At 47.8% G+C, this 14,529-nt stretch overlaps 3 protein-coding genes across 8 annotated transcripts in view; 1 reads left to right on the top strand and 2 right to left on the bottom strand.

The window, feature by feature from the left end:
* The window catches only part of LOC126984431 (STAM-binding protein-like), an 8,028-nt gene extending 6,654 nt beyond the window's left edge, over positions 1-1,374 (bottom strand). For all 3 annotated transcript variants that reach the window (XM_050838048.1, XM_050838050.1, XM_050838051.1), the window contains exons 1-2: positions 1,290-1,374; positions 252-371 (exon numbers count right to left, since the gene is read on the bottom strand). In XM_050838048.1, the coding sequence (XP_050694005.1) occupies positions 252-355 (104 nt within the window). In that variant the 5' untranslated portion in view covers positions 356-371; positions 1,290-1,374. The remainder of the gene's footprint in view (positions 1-251; positions 372-1,289) is intronic.
* A 1,354-nt stretch (positions 1,375-2,728) lies between these two features.
* LOC126984429 (uncharacterized) lies at positions 2,729-9,259 on the top strand. Of its 4 annotated transcripts, none has more exons than XM_050838046.1 (5): positions 2,729-2,877; positions 3,168-3,316; positions 4,014-4,104; positions 4,715-4,905; positions 5,199-5,348. In XM_050838046.1, exons 1-4 carry the CDS (start codon positions 2,828-2,830, stop codon positions 4,887-4,889), a joined length of 465 nt encoding a protein of 154 aa, XP_050694003.1. In that variant the 5' UTR covers positions 2,729-2,827; the 3' UTR covers positions 4,890-4,905; positions 5,199-5,348. The 4 variants fall into 4 exon arrangements, with proteins under 4 accessions (XP_050694003.1, XP_050694004.1, XP_050694002.1 ...); XM_050838047.1 differs by having other exon boundaries at positions 4,715-4,895; positions 5,199-5,343; XM_050838045.1 differs by lacking the exons at positions 2,729-2,877; positions 3,168-3,316; positions 4,014-4,104 and having other exon boundaries at positions 4,752-4,895; positions 5,199-9,259.
* A 570-nt stretch (positions 9,260-9,829) lies between these two features.
* LOC126984428 (probable transcriptional regulatory protein DR_2548) lies at positions 9,830-14,465 on the bottom strand. Its single transcript, XM_050838043.1, has 6 exons — positions 14,363-14,465; positions 12,425-12,647; positions 12,233-12,345; positions 11,852-11,985; positions 10,515-10,686; positions 9,830-10,161 (listed from the first exon to the last, which is right to left on the bottom strand). Exons 1-6 carry the CDS (start codon positions 14,378-14,380, stop codon positions 9,964-9,966), a joined length of 858 nt encoding a protein of 285 aa, XP_050694000.1. The 5' UTR covers positions 14,381-14,465; the 3' UTR covers positions 9,830-9,963.
* Positions 14,466-14,529: the final 64 nt, after the last annotated feature.

The raw sequence follows: 14,529 nt of genomic DNA, 5'->3' as shown, positions 1-14,529 counted from the left end.
CAAATTTTATTTACGGTATTTTATATGTATGTCAACCCCCCCCCACCCCCCCCCTCCACCCCCCACTGTTGCCAGGTCACGTATTCAAAGGATCACATTAACCAGCGTCTCCCTCGTCAATATCACCAGGAAACAATAACTACAATAACTACAGATAAATCTCGTTATTGTGACCCCGGGAAACCGTTTTTGGGGTGGAAATCGGGAAGTACGACAAACTGACTATGACAATCTGACGCCGTTGCCCTCACCTCCGCAGCGGAATCTTGACGTCAACCACGATCGTATTCCCCTGGGAGCAGAGTTGTTTGATGCGGTTGGCTGGCTCCAGGTGGGACAGCGCCAGGTGGGACATGCTGCCGGTGGGGGCCCTGGGGGTATAGGAGAGTGAATGGAGGGGAGGTTGCATAGAAGGAAGGGAGAGGATGGGAGGAAGGAGTGAAGGATGATGGAAGGAAGGAAGTTTTAAGGATTTTCAGGAGTGAGAGTGGAAGGAAGGAGGGGAGTTGAGAGAGAGAGAGAGAGAGAGAGAGAGAGAGAGAGAGAGAGAGAGAGAGAGAGAGAGAGAGAGAGAGGTGATTAAAGAAAAAGAAATAAAGGAAAAGAATTGAGAGAGAGAGAGAGAGAGAGAGAGAGAGAGAGAGAGAGAGAGAGAGAGAGAGAGAGAGAGAGAGATGACCATAACCTCAGAAACAAACAAACAGTAAAATCACCCTCCACGCACATAACCTAACCTGACCTGAGAAACCGTAAAAAAACACGTATTATACAAGAAGTGACCCACAAAATGACCCTAGAAATCAACAAATATGGTAAAATCACCCTTACGACCTAACCTGACCTAACCTGACCTAACAAACACGTATTATACAAGAATTAACCCACAAAATGACCCTAGAAATTAACAAATAGACAGGAAAACTCACCATCACGACCTGACCTGACCTAACAAACCTTAAAAAAACACGTACCATACAGGAACTGACCCACAAAATTACCCAAGAAATCACTTTGACCTAACCTGACCTAACAAACACGTACCATACAGGAACCAAACCGTATGTGACCCGGGTAAAAAAAAACACGTATACTACGAGAAAATAACCCATAAATGACCTCAAAACCAACACACACACACACACACACACACAACATGACTCACAATTCCTTCCATTTCATCATAAACAAAATTCTAGGTCACACAAATCTCGCCTTTATGACCAAACTACCTCTTTGACCTGACATTCCCCATCAGTGCCTTGTCAGTGGGGTCAATACACGTCACATACCTGAAGGGCGAGGTCAAGGGGGGAGGAGTTGACCTCGAACTGGGAGAAAACACGTCCTGAGGGGAGGGAGGGAGCCACCAGCTGACTGTGACACATAAGAGAGGACGCGTATAAAAACAGGGTGAGCTTGCCTATTTTAACGTTATTTATTGGTTATTTAGGTTTATTTTCCTATTTATTAGATATGTATGGCTTATTAGAGTGCTTAAAAACTAATATAATGAAGTTTTTAATGTTTTTTGATAAGGAAAATGGGGGAAACTTGCCTATTTTAACGCTATTTTCCTTATTTATTGGTTATTTATGGTTATTTTCCTGTTTATTGAATATGCACAGCTTATTTTAGTGCTTAAAAATATATTATAGTGTTCTCTTTTAATTATTTGAAAGATAAATCGGGGAGAACTTGCCTATTATTCCCTTATTTTCCTATTTATTAGATATTTTTACCTTTATTTTGCTTTCTATTATCTATTAACAGGTTATTAGGGTGATTAATGGCTGAAAAAAATATTATAATTCAATGTTTTGAGGGAGGACTTGCTTATTTGACGTCTATTTTTTTCTTCTTATTAGTTATTTAGCATTACTTTTACCATTATTAACCTTTTACTTTTATCATTTGCAAGAAAACGAAGGAAAAAATATAAAAGAAATCAAGATATGGACGAAAAGATAAAAATAACCATGATGAAGGTGCCGTTGCAAAAGCAGAATTTCCCACCAAAAGAAGGAAATAAAAATGTCAACAAACAAAATCCCGTCCGTCTACTACTACTACTACTTCTACTTGTGCCAGGCGCCTCATCTCCCGCACCTGCCGCGCCTCCTGGGACGGCACACTCGTCAGCACCCTCCGCACCACCTCCATGGGCCGGCACCGCACCAACTCCTCCCCGCGGCCGTGGGTGAGGAAAACGTCCCGCGTCCTAGACGCGGCCTCGACGCGCCTCCGCCTGGGCCACACACGCCTCGGCGCTCACCGCCACCGCCTGCGCCTCGTCCCCGACCCTCACCGCCCTGGTGCAGGACCTCGAGGACACCATTGAGCACCTGCTGCTGCACTGCCCGCGCCACCACTCCCAGCGAGTGCTGCTCCGACACCAACTCCGTGCCCTGGACGTGCCCACCTTTGACCTGCCCACGCTGCTGGCGGCGGCGGCAGGCGTCCACCCATCATCCGCCTCACCTGCGCCTTCCTCAGGAAGACGGGGCAGCTGACGCGCCTCTGAAGCCCTCACAGGACGACACCAGGGCTCATGTGAGCGACTAGATCGCTGCGGCCCAAAACAACAACAACAACAACTTCTACTACTACTACAGACTTACAAGTAGTGTATGTGAAGGCTTAAGTGACTATAGAAGAAGTAGCTTGGACATAAGAAAGTGTTAGAAGAATATAAATGAAAATTATTATATAGACCCCCCCATAGAGACCTTAGCAATGGCGGTCAAGGCAAAATAATTAACACAAGGCAGAAATAAAGTGTCATTGCTAAATAATTAACGTGTGAAGTGTGAAGGAAGAGTGAGTTAGCATGAGAGTGAGGAGAAGACACGCCACTCCCTTCATACTCCTCATTATAGGGTGAAAATCAGTGTGGTACAGTATGATTCTCTCTCTCTCTCTCTCTCTCTCTCTCTCTCTCTCTAATCCATTTTCCTTCCCTTCTTCCTCCTTTTAATTCCTTTTTTTCCTCTATTTTCTCTCTCTCTCTCTCTCTCTCTCTCTCTCTCTCTCTCTCTCTCTCTCAATTTATTTATTTTAACTTCTAAGCAAAATTTCTAATCATCAAAATATACCAAAATCTCACATACGGTAAACTAACAACATAAGTTAATTCCCTCTGTTGACCTGACCTCCGACCTCCTTCCTAGGGTGACGCTGCTGGTGCTGACCCTGCGCGGCGAGCCCTCGACCTCGGAGGCGGAAAACGTCGAGGAAATCCTGGCACGGCTTACCGATCGACAACTCTGCTGGATGAACGAGAAATACACAATTGCCGAGCCCTGCATCAAGTGTTCTGGTGGGTGGCGGAAGCTTGGTCTCGGTCTGGCCAAAAAGGAGGTGAACCGGGTTCTAATGTGGTTTTTTTTTAGGTTCATGGTACAGAGGAAGGCTCAAAAACTACTCTTGGAAATGCCCCAAACTCCCACAAAAGCCTTGTCAAATGTGTGTTTTTAGGTTCATGGTACAGAGGAAGGCTCAAAAACTACTCTTGGAAATGCCCCAAACTCCCACAAAAGCCTTGTCAAATGTGTGTTTTTAGGTTCATGGTACAGAGGAAGGGTCAAACTACCCCTGGAAATGCCCCAAACTCCCATGCATGCCTTGTCAAATATGTGCTTTTTAGGTTCATGGTACAGAGGAAGGGTTACACTACCACCAGGGTCATAAAACTACCCCTGGAAATGCCCCAAACTCCCATGAAAGCCTTGTCAAATATGTGTTTCTTAGGTTCATGGTACAGAAGAAGGGTCACACTACCACCAGGGTCATAAAACTACCCCTGGAAATGCCCCAAACTCCCACGAAAGCCTTGTCAAATGTGTGTTTCTTAGGTTCATGGTACAGAGGAAGGGTCAAACTACCACCAGGGTCATAAAACTACCCCTGGAAATGCCCCAAACTCCCACGAAAGGCATTGTGACAGAGATGAACACTGAGGCCACGCACAGCAACAGCATGTGGTCCGAACTTAACCTTAACTTTCAACCTTGCAGATGAGGACATAAGGGAGAGCCCAGACCTCTGCCAGCTGACCGGATACAGACAGAGGGTGGTGTGCGATTCGTCTGGGGAGTCTGTTAAGAGGTATGTGTGTGTGTGTGTGTGTGTGTATTTACCTAGTTGTGAAATACAGGAAAATAGCTGTGCGTACTAGGCTCATGCTGTCCCGTCTCCATAATGCTTATTTTCCAGCTCCTCCTCCTCCTCTAGTCTCTCAGTCATTCTCTCCCTCCCTCCCTCCTTCTCATGCTTTCAATATTCATCCTCTTCCTCCTCCTCCTCCTCTCTTCCTACGCTTTCTTCCTTCTTCACAAGTGCTCTCAAATACCTCTCCTACCTCCTCCTCCTCCTCCTTCTCTTCCTACACTTTCTTCCTTCTTCACAAGTGCTCTCAAATACCTCTTCACCTCCTCCTCCTCCTTCTCTTCCTACGCTTTCTTCCTTCTTCACAAGCCCTCTCAAATACCTCTCCTACCTCCTCCTCCTCCTTCTCTTCCTACACTTTCTTCCTTCTTCACAAGTGCTCTCAAATACCTCTCCTTCCTTCCCTTCCTCCTCCTCTCATCCTTCTCTTCCTACACCTTCTACCTCCTTCACAAGCGCTCTCAAATAGCTCTCCTACCTTCCCTTCCTCCTCCTCCTCCTCCTCCTCCTCCTCCTTCTCTACTCCTAACAACAATATCCTTCCGCCCAGTTGCCAAGTTCAAGAGTGGGAAGAGGAGGTGCGATTCTGGGCGTTCGAGGCGGCTGCTGCAGTGGTTGGGGTGTTTGGTGGGCTGTCCCTGGCCGTACGCAGACACACCCTCCCCAAGCGACACATACCCCTCGGACACGACACCCTGCACTGCCTCCCTGGGATAACGGTGTGAGAGGAGGTGCAAGGAGGTGAGAGAGAGGGGAGTGGGGTGTGTTAGAGTGTAGTAGTAGTAGTAGTAGTAGTAGAGAAAATATGAAAGAATGATATTGAAGGAGAGGAAACAAGAGAGAGAGAGAGAGACTTACATAAATTAACCTAATAACCAAACTAACCTAACCTATCCCAACTTAATCATCACCTAACCTATCCTAACCTAACCTATCAAAACCTATCCTAACCTAACCTAACCTATCAAAACCTATCCTTAGCTGTCCTAACGTAACCAGACCTATCCTAACCTAACCTAACCTCTCCACCACAGACCACCATGGCGTACAAGGGGACCATCTACCTAGCAGGGCGGTATCTCCAGGAACAGGGTGCGACAGGGTGCATGCTAGAGGTCCCTGCCGACACCCTGGTTGCCCTCTTCACCCTGCAGTATTGCCAGAACCGCTGCCTTCAAGTGGTCCTGGTGACGGGCCGAGCGGATGGTGACACTTGCAAGTTTCCGGTCTCTCGCGAATGTTTGTGTTTCGGCGTTGCGGTGAAGGGCGAGGAGGAGTGCCCGGAGGTGTTGCAATACTGTGAGCTGCCCGCCATGATACCCCAAGAGGAGGAGGAGGAGAAGGAGGAAGAGGAAGAGGAGGAGGAGGAGGAGGAGGAGGAGGGAAGACGAAAGCATGAGAGGAAAGAGAAGGAAGGAAGGAAGGAGAGACAGAATGGTCGAGAGAAAGTAAAGGAAGAGGAGGAGGAGGAGGAGGAGGAGGATAAAGAAGGAAGGAAGGAAATGGAAACTGGGAGAGAGAAAGTAAAGGAAGAGGAGGAGGAGGAGGAGGAAAGGGAAGGAAAGAAGGAAAGGCAGACTGGTAGAGAGAACGGAGAGGAAGAGGAAGAGGAGGAGGAGGAGGAGGAGGAAAAGAAAGGAAGGAAGGAAAGGCAGAATGGTAGAGAGAAAGTAGAGGAAGAAGAGGAGGAAGAGATGGAGGAGGAGGAAGAGGAAGAAGAGAAGGAGGAGGAGGAAGAAGGGACAGAAAACCCACATATCAGAGAGGAAGAGGAGGAAGGAAGGAAAGAAAGGGAAGAGAAAGAAGAAGAAGGGAAGAAAGAAACAGAAGAAGAACAAGAACAAGAAAAAACAAATGAAAATCGGAAGGAGGTGGAAAAGGGCGGCGGTGGTGGTGGTGGTCGGGGAGTTCAACCCGGTGTGGCATGGAAGGGAGGGGACTGGTGTTGCGCTGGCTTGTGTTCCGCTCTCAGACTCGCGGTGAGACAGATAACAGCGGAAACAACACACGAGCGGAAAACAAACACTCGAAACACTGGAATCCGCAACTCAAACGACAACACAACGAAAACCAAGCGTAGTATAGCCCGGAATACAAATGCGTGTGTTGCGAGCGGAAATACCGACACTAACCCAGGTAAAACTCATAGCAATACCGCGGAGAACGGAAGTACCAACACAAATGGAGCTGGAAACGACAAGTCTGGCACTCCCGGCAACACAGCGGTCTCAGAAAACACAGATGAGAAGCGTAACACTGCCAGCAACACAAACAACAACACCCCACACCACGCGGCAACACTCCTAGGGTTCCGCGGCGGTTGCTTACAGGCCTGCGCAGAGGTGAGCGTTTGGACGAAATTCTGCGAGGTCGAGGCTCCGTTGGCACTCCTGTCCTTGGCCGCGGCACCCCATAGCAGAGGCGCGGAGGTGGAGTACCCCAAGGAGCTGCTGCGTTACGAGTGCCACCTTCGCCGCCCGCCCATCCTCCACAACGCACTCAAACGCAAACAAAGGCACATTCGGGAAACGGTTACGAATAACTCCGAACGCGACGCGCTCATCCGACGGCCACTGGCACTCCTCCCGGCACTCCACCACCAGTTCGCCGAGGGTCCGGACATGACCTTGGCTGACCTCATGCTGTTCCCTTGCGTCCACTTGCTCTTGACGAACTTAACCTCATCGCAAGTTGACCTGATAGCGACCACACCTTTAGTTTCGATATGGCACGGCACTATGGCACTCGAACCGCATATCCAGATGGCACTACCTGTTCTCACCGCTGCTAAGGCTCTCTATGGCACCCCTAGGTCAGGTTCCCCCCCTAGGGTCATAGTGCCAAGCGTTCCTGATGTTAGTATTTATAAGAGCGATCCGGAGAGAGAGAAGGTCACTCGAGGTGCGTTCACGAGGCAAGGGGATGTGGAGGAGGTGCTGAGGGTGGTGGAAGGGGGTGGAGTGGAGTGTGGATATGTGCCCTGGCCTCCACAATCCACCTCCTCCTCCTCCTCCTCCTCCTCCTCCTCTTTCTCTATTTTAACCTATGCAAACTCATCCTCCTCCTCCTCCTCTCCGTCTCTGTTTCCTTACACTTCCTCCTCCTCCTCCTCCTCTTCTTCCTCCTCTGTCATCATCTCCTCCTCCACCTCTCCTCCTTCCTTCCTTACCTCCTCCTCCACCTCTCCTCCTTCCTTCCTTACCTCCTCCTCCACCTCCTCCTTCACCTCCATTACCTCCAAGGCCTCCTCCTCATCTAACTCCTCTCATTCTCCTGCCTCCTCCTCCTCCTCCTCTTTCTCCTCCTCCTCTGGGCCGCCACTCCATACCCTCCTCCCGGCGCTCTCCCTTGAGGGCCACATCCCCAAGAGCCGGCTGGAGAGGAAAGTGCAGCAGGTGGAGAATATGTGCAGTGCCGTTCTTGCCCTTGCGAAACCAGGTGACGTTTTAGTGGACTTCTGCTCGGGGGGGGGCCATGTCGGCATACCCCTAGCCCAGAGCCTGCCGGAGTGCCGCGTGGTGCTGGTCGAGAACAAGGTGCCGTCGCTGGAGAGGGCGAGAGAGCGAGTGCGGTCCCTTCGGCTTAATAATGTGTGTTTCATGCAGACGAACCTCGACTATTTCCGCGGCACGTTCGACGTCGGTGTGAGTCTCCATGCGTGTGGGGCTGCGACCGACCTCGTGCTGGGGAAGTGTGTGGCCCAGCGCGCGGCCTTCGTGGTAGCCCCGTGCTGCTACGGAAGCATACGGCCGAACCATATTGTGTCATACCCGTGTAGCAAGTCGTTCCGAAGCCTCCCTCTCACCCTAGACCAGTACCTCACCCTGGGCCATGCCGCCGACCAGACGCACGGACAGGACAATCCTAAAACTGAGCAGGGACAACGGTGTATGCGGTTGGTGGACGGGGATAGGCTGGCAGCGGTGCGGGAGGTGGGATACATGACTTCCCTGGCCCTCATGCAACCACCGACCTGCTCTCCGAAGAATCACTTACTCATGGGAAGACCGATGGCATGAGCGACTTGGGAGTGTGGCGGAAGAGTTGATTGTGGACAAGAAGTGACGTTTACGCAGTTGAATAAGTGAGGAGACATTGATCCGCTCTCCGAAAACTCACTTACTCATGGGAAGACCGATGGACTGAGCGACTTGGGAGTGTGACGGAAGAGTTGATTGCGGACAAGAAGTGACGTTTACGCAGTTGTATAAGTGAGGAAACATTGATCCGCTCTCCGAAAACTCACTTACTCATGGGAAAAGCGAACGGACTGAGCGACTTGGGAGTGTGACGGAAGAGTTGATTGCAGACGAGAAGAGACGTTTAAGCAGTTGAATAAGGTAGAATAAGTAAAGAAAGCAAGAGAAACATTGATCTGTCCGCTGAAAAATCACTCACTCATGGGAAATCCGACGGACTGAGCGACTTGGGAGTGTGACGGAAGAGTTGATCGCAGATGAGAATTGAGAAAACGTTGACTTGGCTGAGTGGAAGTGTGACGGAAGAGTTGATTGCATACAAGAATCAAAAAAAAATTAATCCGCTCTCCCAAGAATCACTCAATCGTAGGAGAATCGACAAATTGAGCGACTTGGGAGTGTGACGGAAGAGTTGATCGCAAACGAGAATTGAAAAAAAACTGATCCGCTCTCCCAAGAATCACGCAATCGTAGGAGAATCGACGAATTGAGTGACTTGGGAGTGTGACGGAAGAGTTGATTGCATACAAGAATTGAAAAAAAATTGATCCACTCTCCCAAGAATCGCTCAATCCTAGGAGAATCGATGAATTGAGCGACTTGGAAGTATGACGGGAGAGTTGATCGCAGACAAGAATTGACATTTAAAAGAGGGAATCGAGACGGAATGAGATTTACGTCGAGGAAGAAGTAATTTAGACATCCCAGAATTGAATCAAGAAAATAGAATTAGAAAAAAAAACAAGAAAATAAAGACAATATAGCAAGTTAAGTTAAGCAAGTAGAGAGGACAAAAAAAAGGCTCATAAAGTAAGCTAAGTCGAAAATCAATCATGTATGTTTTTCCTTAAATAAAAAAATAAATAAAAAATAAACAAATAAAGTTACCCCTAAAATTCGAAGGATCAGTTTCCGAGCCCAATCACACGCACACACACACACACCTCCGTCCCCCCCCCCCCCCTCACACACCTGTCCAGTGGCACCTCACCTTAATTAACTCTCGCACCTGTTACCTGTGTGTTGATTTTCCAGGTAAGTAATTATAGGAGCCATTTTTGTGTTGCGTATAGAAGTGTGTGTTTTGAAGGGCTTGTGTTAGTGTTGCCAAGTTGAGTGGGTTTTCTCTTCCTCCTCCTCCTCCTTCTTCCTTTCTTCTTCCTCCTCCTCTTCCTCTTCTTCCTCATTCTTTTAACCTCCTTTCTCCTCCTCCTCTTTCCTTTCTTCTTCCTCATCTTTTTACTTCCTTCCTCCTCCTCCTCCTCCTCCTCCTCCTCTATCCTTTCTACTTCCTCCTCCTCCTCCTCTTTATTTTCTTCTTCCTGCTCCTCTTTACCTTCTTCCTCTTCCTCCTCCTCCTCCTCTTCTTTATTTTCTTCTTCCTCCTCCTCTTTATCTTCTTCCTTCCTCTCTGTACCCTCCTCCTCCTCCTCCTCCTCCTCAGTAATAAAAGAAAAACAATCAACTCATATATTCCGTTTATTTCTCTCTCACATCATCACAGAGTTAACGATCTTACCAAGTGCAAAGGGGGAGTGTTAGCTTTTGAGACTATGTACACACACACACACACACACACACACACACACACACACACACACTATAGGTTCACATGTACCCTCATAACCTCGTCAACAGCCTCAAGTTTCTCTATAATGACATCCAGCTTCCGCACTTCCTCGTCCGTCATGGTGACCGTCACGTTCGGAATAAAATCCACATTGGCATAACTTACTGTGTAGCCCCTCCCCTCGACGCCCTTCTTGACGTCGAAGAAAGCGTCGGGCGAGCTTGTGAACTGGAACGACGAGGATTGGGTGAGCTGGGCCGACTGGTATTGATAGTCAGTTAGTTAGACGCATATTGCAAGATTAAAGAAGTTGAAATGCCAGAAAATGAGAAATTATTGTAAGTGAAGGGAAGAGAGGGGAGCAGGTCTTAGGGGTACAGCTGTGTTATTCATAGAGTGAGTTAGTCATCATCTTTCTCTGTGTGTGTGTGTGTGTGTGTGTGTGTGTGTGTGTGCAGGTAATATGTATGTGTTAATGTTTCTTTCTTTCAACTCCCTAATCAAATATATCTTTTAATTAATCTCCTTTCTCTCTCTCTCTCTCTCTCTTTACCTCCTCCTCCTCCTCTTCCTCTACTCACCACAAACCGTCCCGTCCCCTCCTCCTCCTCCTCCACCTCCTCGGCCCCGACCTCAATGGCCAAGTCGAGCGCTTCCTCTAGGGTCGGCACCTTCGCTCCCTTCCCTGCGGCCGCCACCACCACCCCCTTCTCCTCAAACACATGCTGGACAGTACCCTTCGCCTCTTGTAACCTGGTGGAGAGGAGATTGTGATATTTAATTCATATATCCATGCATTTATGATTTTATTTGTTTATTTGTATCGAGAATGGCTGAGGAAGGGAGAGCTTGTGATATGGGTGAAGGGAATGGCCGAGGAAGGGAGAGCTTGTGATTATGGGTGAAGGATATGGCCGAGGAAGGGAGAGCTTGTGATATGGGTGAAGGGAATGGCCGAGGAAGGGAGAGCTTGTGATATGGGAGAAAGGAATGACTGAGGAAGGGAGAGCTTGTGATATGGGTGAAGGGAATGGCCGAGGAAGGGAGAGCTTGTGATATGGGTGAAGGGAATGGCTGAGGAAGGGAGAGCTTGTGATATGGGTGAAGGAATGGCCGAGGAAGGAGAGCTTGTGATATGGGTGAAGGAATGGCCAGGAAGGAGAGCTTGTGATAGGGGTGAAGGGAATGGCTGAGGAAGGGAGAGCTTGTGATATGGGTGAAGGGAATGGCCGAGGAAGGGAGAGCTTGTGATATGGGTGAAGGGAATGGCCAAGGAAGGGAGAGCTTGTGATATGGGTGAAGGAATGGCCGAGGAGGAAGGAGAGCTTGTGATATGGGCGAAATGAATGGCCTTGGAAGGGAGAGCTTATGATATGGGTGAAGGAATGGCGAGGAAGGGAGAGCTTGTGATATGGGTGAAGAGAATGGCCAAGGAAGGGAGAGCTTGTGATATGGGTGAAGGGAATGGCCGAGGAAGGGAGAGCTTGTGATATGGGTGAATGGAATGGCCGAGGAAGGGAGAGCTTGTGATATGGGTGAAGGGAATGGCCGAGGAAGGGAGAGCTTGTGATATGGGTGAAGGGAATGGCCGAGGAAGGGAGAGCTTGTGATATGGGTGAAGGGAATGGCCGAGGAAGGGAGAGCTTGTGATATGGGAGAAAGGAATGACTGAGGAAGGGAGAGCTTGTGATACTGGTGAAGGGAATGGCCGAGGAAGGGAGAGCTTGTGATATGGGAGAAAGGAATGGCCGAGGAAGGGAGAGCTTGTGATACTGTGATATGTTAGTTTAGAAATTTATAGATGACATACACTTATTTTTATTACTATTATTATTATTATTATTATTACTCGGCATTATTATTTTAAGCCTCCAGTCCACCCGAAACTGACACACGGTTGCCACATGCCGCCACTCACATAGTCTTCTTGATAATGCTCTGTAGGCTGGATTTGGTTTTTATGAGGTTGTCCGTCAGCACCTCAACCAGCATCAGCACTCCGCCCGGCGCTCGGTACTCCACCAACATCGATTTGGCGTTGTCCTGGGATTTCTGGGCGGGGAAAGAGCGGAGAATTAGTCAGTTTTTATTATTATTATCATTTTTTTCGGGATTTCTGGGCGGGGAAAGAGCGGAGAATTAGTCTATTTTTATTATTATTATCATTTTTTCGGGATTTCTGGGCGGGGAAAGAGCGGAGAACGTGTCGATTTTTATTATTATTATCATTCCTTTTCAATCGTTCAGGCAAGAAAGTATAGTATCACACCCACTCCGTTTCCCGCCCCCCCTAAGGTACCTGCGCCGTCTTGATGATGTTGTTGATGCTGGTGAGGGGGATGCTCTGCGTGCGGGCTAAATCTATGACGTTTGACAGCCTGGAGTTCAGCTTAGGGTCCGTGCTGCCGCCCTCTGGTAAGGGAAGAACATGGAGATAATGAGATAATGTGAGAGAGAGAGAGAGAGAGACCATCCAAGCCTTGTCCCTCACCCTTGATGGCTATTTTGATCATTTGAATAATCTTCGTTGTGGTTTTCTGCTTCTGGTCGTCCTTCAGAGCCTTGGTGTGGCGGATGTTAGCCCACTTGCTGTGCCCCGCCATGCCCCGGTGTTGCCCCTTCCCCCAGAGCAGTGCCGGGGCCAGGGGAAGGTGGGACAGGCGGGGCGACACACTCCACAGCTGGGGCGCCAACACAGCTGCTCGGCTCACCATCTGCGGAAAAGTGTTGGCTATAAATATCTTAACAGGAAAATTATATAGCTTTACTTAGAAGTCTATAGCTCGTATTTTTAACCCGTCTGCTGCGATTGTCACGGATTTTGCCTTCACTGGTAGCCTGGTAACATACACTCCCAGGTCTTTCTCTGCCTCTGTGGTGGATAGTGGAGTGTTTCCCATGTGGTATTGGTGTGCTGGATATCCCTTCACTGGTAGCCTGGTAACATACACTCCCAGGTCTTTCTCTGCCTCTGTGGTGGATAGTGGAGTGTTTCCCATGTGGTATTGGTGTGCTGGATATCCCTTCACTGGTAGCCTGGTAACATACACTCCCAGGTCTTTCTCTGCCTCTGTGGTGGATAGTGGAGTGTTTCCCATGTGGTATTGGTGTGCTGGATATCCCTTCACTGGTAGCCTGGTAACATACACTCCCAGGTCTTTCTCTGCCTCTGTGGTGGATAGTGGAGTGTTTCCCATGTGGTATTGGTGTGCTGGATATCCCTTCACTGGTAGCCTGGTAACATACACTCCCAGGTCTTTCTCTGCCTCTGTGGTGGATAGTGGAGTGTTTCCCATGTGGTATTGGTGTGCTGGATATCCCTTCACTGGTAGCCTGGTAACATACACTCCCAGGTCTTTCTCTGCCTCTGTGGTGGATAGTGGAGTGTTTCCCATGTGGTATTGGTGTGCTGGATATCCCTTCACTGGTAGCCTGGTAACATACACTCCCAGGTCTTTCTCTGCCTCTGTGGTGGATAGTGGAGTGTTTCCCATGTGGTATTGGTGTGCTGGATATCCCCTCCCAAGATGCAGGACTTTACATTTTCTCCACTGAATTGTAGCAGCCACTTTTTGCTCCATTCCTGAAGGTCTTCTGGTAGGAAATCCACAGTCAAGGGGTTAAGGACTGAATCAAACCTAACCTAACACACAAACATCAATTTATTTCTTTGTACGAACCTGGTAAGTTTATGAAAAGTGGAAACAAGCTAGAATTAATGGCACAGTCCAGGTTTATATGGTGTAGATATACTGTATAGGCCTAAAAAAAAATATATTGAATTGTAGAAGACTGAAATAACATGACAGCAGAGGTTTAATGATGTAGGCATACTGTATAGGCCTAAGAAATATATAAAATTGTAGAGGAAGATTGAAATAACAACAGCAGTGGTTTAAATGATGTAGGCATACTGTATAGGCCTAAGAAATATATTGAATCGTAAAGGAAGATTGAAATAACCAAACAGCAGTGGTTTAAATGATGTAGATATATTGTATAGGCCTAAGAAATATATAAATTGTTAAGGAAGATAGGAATAATGGGACAGTAGATTTTTAAATGATGTAGACATACTGTATAGGCCTAAAAAAAATATATTGAAAAGTAGAAATAATGGAACAGAAGTGGTTTAAAGTGTAGATTCATTCAGTAGGCCTACAAATATACATCAGGTAATAAAAACAGATGAAAATAACATTGCAGGAGAGATTTAGACGTTATAGAAGCACTTATTAGGCCTTAAATATATAGTAAATCATAAAGCCGGCTGAAAGGCCTCAACACAGAAATCCTTAAGTTACCCCTGAAAACCACCGTCCAGCCCTTCATTTATCGCCATTATCTTATCTCTGCAGCCTCGTATACCGTATTTCCTCATTATTATAGTATTTTAAGGGTGTCACCGTGTCTCTGAGTGTTATAATACCTGTGTGAAGTAAGACATGGCGGAGATACAGGAAGAAATAGGAGATGTTGTGGCGGTCAGCTGGAGGAGGTAAACACACGGCCCAGGGCTGCCAACCTCTCCGTTACGTAACACGATAATGGATTTTTTAAGTTAATATTGTATAAAAACACCATTATGTATATTTA

The sequence above is a fragment of the Eriocheir sinensis genome, chromosome 57, assembly GCF_024679095.1.
Source record: "Eriocheir sinensis breed Jianghai 21 chromosome 57, ASM2467909v1, whole genome shotgun sequence".
NCBI classification, from domain to species: domain Eukaryota; kingdom Metazoa; phylum Arthropoda; class Malacostraca; order Decapoda; family Varunidae; genus Eriocheir; species Eriocheir sinensis.
The sequence above is the reverse complement of the archived record's forward strand: the minus strand, read 5'-3'. Positions and strand labels throughout refer to the sequence as shown.

What these genes read in the sequence shown, in the direction of transcription:
- LOC126984429 (XM_050838045.1), top strand. Translation starts at nt 5,205, where the DNA reads ATGGCGTACAAGGGGACCATCTACCTAGCAGGGCGGTATCTCCAGGAA.
- LOC126984428 (XM_050838043.1), bottom strand. An exon ending in ACATCATCAAGACGGCGCAG is followed by an intron (nt 11,986 to 12,232) that starts GTACCTTAGGGG and finishes TTCCCCGCCCAG; the next exon opens with AAATCCCAGGACAACGCCAA. An exon ending in AGCATTATCAAGAAGACTAT is followed by an intron (nt 10,687 to 11,851) that starts GTGAGTGGCGGC and finishes CCTCTCCACCAG; the next exon opens with GTTACAAGAGGCGAAGGGTA.